The 4,383-nt window shown below is 32.9% G+C and overlaps 1 protein-coding gene across 1 annotated transcript; it reads left to right on the plus strand.

Moving 5' to 3' along the window:
* Nucleotides 1–1,545: 1,545 nt before the first annotated feature.
* Nucleotides 1,546–3,062, plus strand: LOC105142357 (serine protease, putative (Protein of unknown function, DUF538)). Its single transcript, XM_011049946.1, has 2 exons — nucleotides 1,546–2,258; nucleotides 2,821–3,062. Exons 1-2 carry the CDS (start codon nucleotides 1,817–1,819, stop codon nucleotides 2,871–2,873), a joined length of 495 nt encoding a protein of 164 aa, XP_011048248.1. The 5' UTR covers nucleotides 1,546–1,816; the 3' UTR covers nucleotides 2,874–3,062.
* Nucleotides 3,063–4,383: the final 1,321 nt, after the last annotated feature.

Genomic DNA, 4,383 nt, shown 5'->3' on the forward strand with positions numbered 1-4,383 from the left:
CTTTTTCAAACATTTATCAAAAAGATTTAATTAATTATGTCTAGTAATAATTTTCAAAATTTGAATTGAAAATGCTTTTCAATACTATTGCTTAAACTAAGATTGCACGGTAATCGAGATTCTTTTTCGAATATTTTAAGAATCCATCTTTTTAATCAGTTTAATATATACAAGTGGATGGTAAAAAGAATCATGAATATTATACAGTACGTTCCAGCACGATCTGCCCTGTTAAAGCAGGAGAATATGATAATTAACATGGGAGGATTCAACATGTATGGGTCTCCTGAGTGGCCACCTCGCGAAAGAGAAGCTTCACATGAACATGCATGTTCTTAAACCATACCAGCAGACAATATAGAAATATTATTGCAGCATAAGCACTTTGAACAGAAAAAGGAAGGTTGTAGAAGAAAAGAAAGCCCGTGAGACTTTATGCATCGTGCGAGATGATGTTGCCGAGTTGAGCTCAGCTGCCTATGACTTGAAATCGTCATCTCCGTGACGACTTACGTGTAGATAATTGCTATAGTGGTGTCCAAGATAATTCTGCATTAATAATGGAAGTGAATCTTTGCCTAGAACCACATGAAAATTGAAGGAATATTAAGATTTTATCATTCTCCAGGCAAAACCAATGAAATGTCGTTGTCTTAATTACGTTTTATCTTCTAATGATCTAGAAATTGCTTTTAATTTTTATACTTTTCTGGTTTCTTGCAAGAGAAATGAACAACAAATCAGTTAAGATTCTCACAAAGTTTCCTTCGATGTGATTAATTTCTGCCCAATCAAGAAACATAGGCAGCGTTCATGTTCAATAGATATATATTTGCTAATCCTAGTACATCCGAGCTAGACCAAGTTAATTTTTTATATATATATATATATGTATATATGCATATATGTATATAAAGAAATTAAATTTTAATATTTTTTAAAATTTATCAATTTAAATATCATAAATCTCAAGGTTTTTGAAAGTTTACATGCAGGAACGAAGCTCAATATATTTTTCATGAGAAAGTAAAATTAATATAATAATATATTATTAAAAACTTATTTATTTAAATTAAATAATAAAAAAATTGAAAATGTTTTACAGGCCCTGCTTGCTTCTTGGTTTAGCCCCTGTTTATATAGTCGTAAATTTTAAGATCTATAAAATTAGTTTAGGGACGTGCAAACTACTCTAAATATCTATATTAATTAAAAAAATAATTTTTAATTTATTAATAATATAATTTACACATCTACTTATGTACAAGACATTGCTCTCACAATTATGGAAGATATTCTTTTTTTTTTTTAGATTAACGTGGGTATCCGGGCTAGTTTGCGCATACCACGATTATTCTCACAAGTCCTGAAGTTAACGATCATGTAAGATTCCAATGACCATCATATGAGCAACCAATAACTCAAACCTGAAATTACAGAGGAAGCAAACCCCTTGATATTATGAAAGATATTCTTAGGTGCATAACTTAAGGAGATCTCGGTCCTTACAAGACAATCCAATAAAAACATCAAGCAAGGCATCAAATGACACTTCCATAAACTATCGACAACAGACCCAACAACATCTATAATTAAGGCTCATTACTTGATAAATTACAAAACATTTAAAAGCTCCTAATCAAACGCATTCTGGTCCCAGCCACCAACAACCATGGCCAATTCAGTAACTCCGCCTCTCTAACCCTCCCTTTTTTAAAACAGTTCATCTACTTTCCAGCCTAAAAACCACCCCTTAAACCCTCTCTCTCTCTCTCTCTCTCTCTCTCTCTGCTCTTTACTCTCTAGACAAACATCCATGGCCATCTTTAACACCAGGACCAGAATAGTCTTTTTCTGCACACTAAGCTTGCTCGTCATTTTCTCTCCACGGCTCTCTTTCTCCTCTTCAATCCATGACCTTCTTATCTCAAAGGGGTTACCAGCTGGTCTCCTTCCTAAAGAAGTCAAGTCCTACACCCTGTCTGAAGATGGCTACTTAGAGGTGTTCCTTGATGGTCCATGCTTGACCAAGTATGAGAATAGGGTCTTCTTTGAAAGCGTGGTGAGGGCTAATCTCACTTATCGTAGTCTCTCAGGGGTTGTCGGTTTGTCTCAAGAAGAACTCTTTCTTTGGCTACCAGTTAAAGATATCATAGTTGATGATCCAGGATCAGGACTTATTTTGTTTGACATTGGGGTTGCTCATAAGCAACTTTCTTTATCACTCTTTGAAGATCCACCACATTGTAAGCCTCAAGGTATATCACATTTTTTTAATCTTTATTTTCTTTTTATTTCTTCCCCATCATGTGTTGATCCTTATTAATTAATTGATTACATCAAGAATATATATATATATATATATATATATAATTGTTCTTGGTACATGTTAATTAGTGAATAGCCAGCCTTGATTCCTCTTCTCCTGTTTCATGGCGGGTACATAGTTTGTAAGTTATGAAATGGCTAATTAAGTAGCCAGCAGTTTCTCTGTTGTGAGTTTAGTAAACGAAACTGCCTTGGGTTTTAATGCCTGCATGCCATGTCCGATACTTCCAGTTACATTCATTGGCTGGTGCCTCAGTCCATGTCCGTTACTTCCAGTTACATTCATCGGCTCCTAGGAACTGATCACGCAGCACTGTGTTTAGTTTTTTTCCTTGTTTTGTTTGCGTGCTCTGTTACCTTCCACAGAGACATCTAAGATTTTTTCTTAAAAGAACGCACAACGTTGTGTTAGTCTGTAATGTTTCTTTAAGGGAAAAAGACGTGTGGGTTTTTCATGATAATAAGAGGGTTTAAGCATGTGAATGTGTGCAGGTGAGTTGAAGAATCAAGCGAGGAAGGAGAAAGGATTTGAGGCAGTGAGATAGAAGATGGATGCCACCCTGTGTCTTCAACTTTTTCGATTTCCATAAAAGAAATGTTTTGTTTAATGATCCATAATATATGTAGGTGTTCTATTAGATTAGAGGTTTTGTTAGTTAATGTATAAAAATGGCAATTCTGAGAATCTGGTGTGCTGATCAAATTAGAGTTTCTAATCTTCTAACTTTTATTCATTTACCTTTGTTCCTCCTGCCCTAACCATTCTTTATTCTTGAAGTTAAAAAGATCAGATAAGAATCAAAGCAAAGAATTCAATACAATACAATGATTCTAAATCCGTTATTTTCTGGATTTATTTAAAAAAATATATAAAAATCTTTATTACCCATAAAAAATAATAAAAATATCTAGACATCTTAAAATTTGTTATAAAGCACCATCTCTCCAGGCTCCAATTATAAAACTTAATGGCTATCTGGCCTCCATTTTCAGAAACGGATCCCATTTCAAAAGGATGCAAAAGCCTCCCGTCACGGGTGAAGATTGTGCTTCTTTGCAGACAACATACTTTTTCTTTCGATGAATTATTATTATATTTATAATCCCTTTTTATAGGTGTATTATTGCAATCTTCTATAGTGAAATCACCTTCTTCTTTTTTGTAGGGAACTTTATTTTACGCGGGAATTGTGGGGTATCCTAAGTCGGGTCGTCATGTCTCTTTGTGTTGGATGGACCCACAAGCGACTTAACGCTGGGCTCGGGATTAATAATTACACTTTGTTTTTGTGTATGTGCCTTTGGCACTTTCATGAACCTACAGTTTTTGCAGATTGCCACTGCCATCTGCTTGCCCTTATTTGGTTATTGGCATATGTAACTCCATACCCGGTTTGTTTCTTGTACCGAGAAGTGTTTTTTAAAACCTTGAAATTTTTTATTTTTTATTTTAAATTAATTTTATTCATATTTTCATACTATTTGGATAAATTAATATTGGAAATAATTTTCATACTATTTGGATAAATTAATATTGAAAATAATTTTTTTAAATATTTTTAAATAAAAAATATTTTTAAAAATACTTATTCTCATAATTTCTAACACTCCCCAAGTTTAGTGTCCTTGTTGATATATATATATATAGTTGTGCATGTGCTTCGTGTATTAGTTATGCACTGGTTATTCTTAAAAAGGAGACCTCGAACTCGAACTTGAACTTGCCGAGGTTCCATCAAGATCTTTGTATAATGAAATATTTAATCTCTTGGCTAGATACTTTTCTTGCTTTAGATTTTCCTAGATAAATAATAATAATAATAATAAAAACAGGAAAAAAGGTTGTGAGGCCTTGAATTATGATTGTAATTTTGAATCCAATAATAAATCATACCATTATATTGATTTATATATTTTTAAAATTTTAAAATTTTCTTAATATTCATATCCCTTTATATACATTCATATACACTTGCACGGGAGCATGAGCGCATATTCTCTAGATTAAAAGTATTAAGACATTAACAACGGTATCCAATCAATCTAACGATTAGT

Source organism: Populus euphratica, unplaced genomic scaffold, assembly GCF_000495115.2.
Source record: "Populus euphratica unplaced genomic scaffold, PopEup_1.0 scaffold143.1, whole genome shotgun sequence".
NCBI lineage: Eukaryota > Viridiplantae > Streptophyta > Magnoliopsida > Malpighiales > Salicaceae > Populus > Populus euphratica.

Excerpts from the sequence above, each read along its gene's own strand:
- LOC105142357 (XM_011049946.1), top strand. The coding sequence starts at position 1,817 with ATGGCCATCTTTAACACCAGGACCAGAATAGTCTTTTTCTGCACACTA. Across the intron at positions 2,259-2,820 it reads ACCACATTGTAAGCCTCAAG|GTGAGTTGAAGAATCAAGCG; the intron begins GTATATCACATT and ends GAATGTGTGCAG.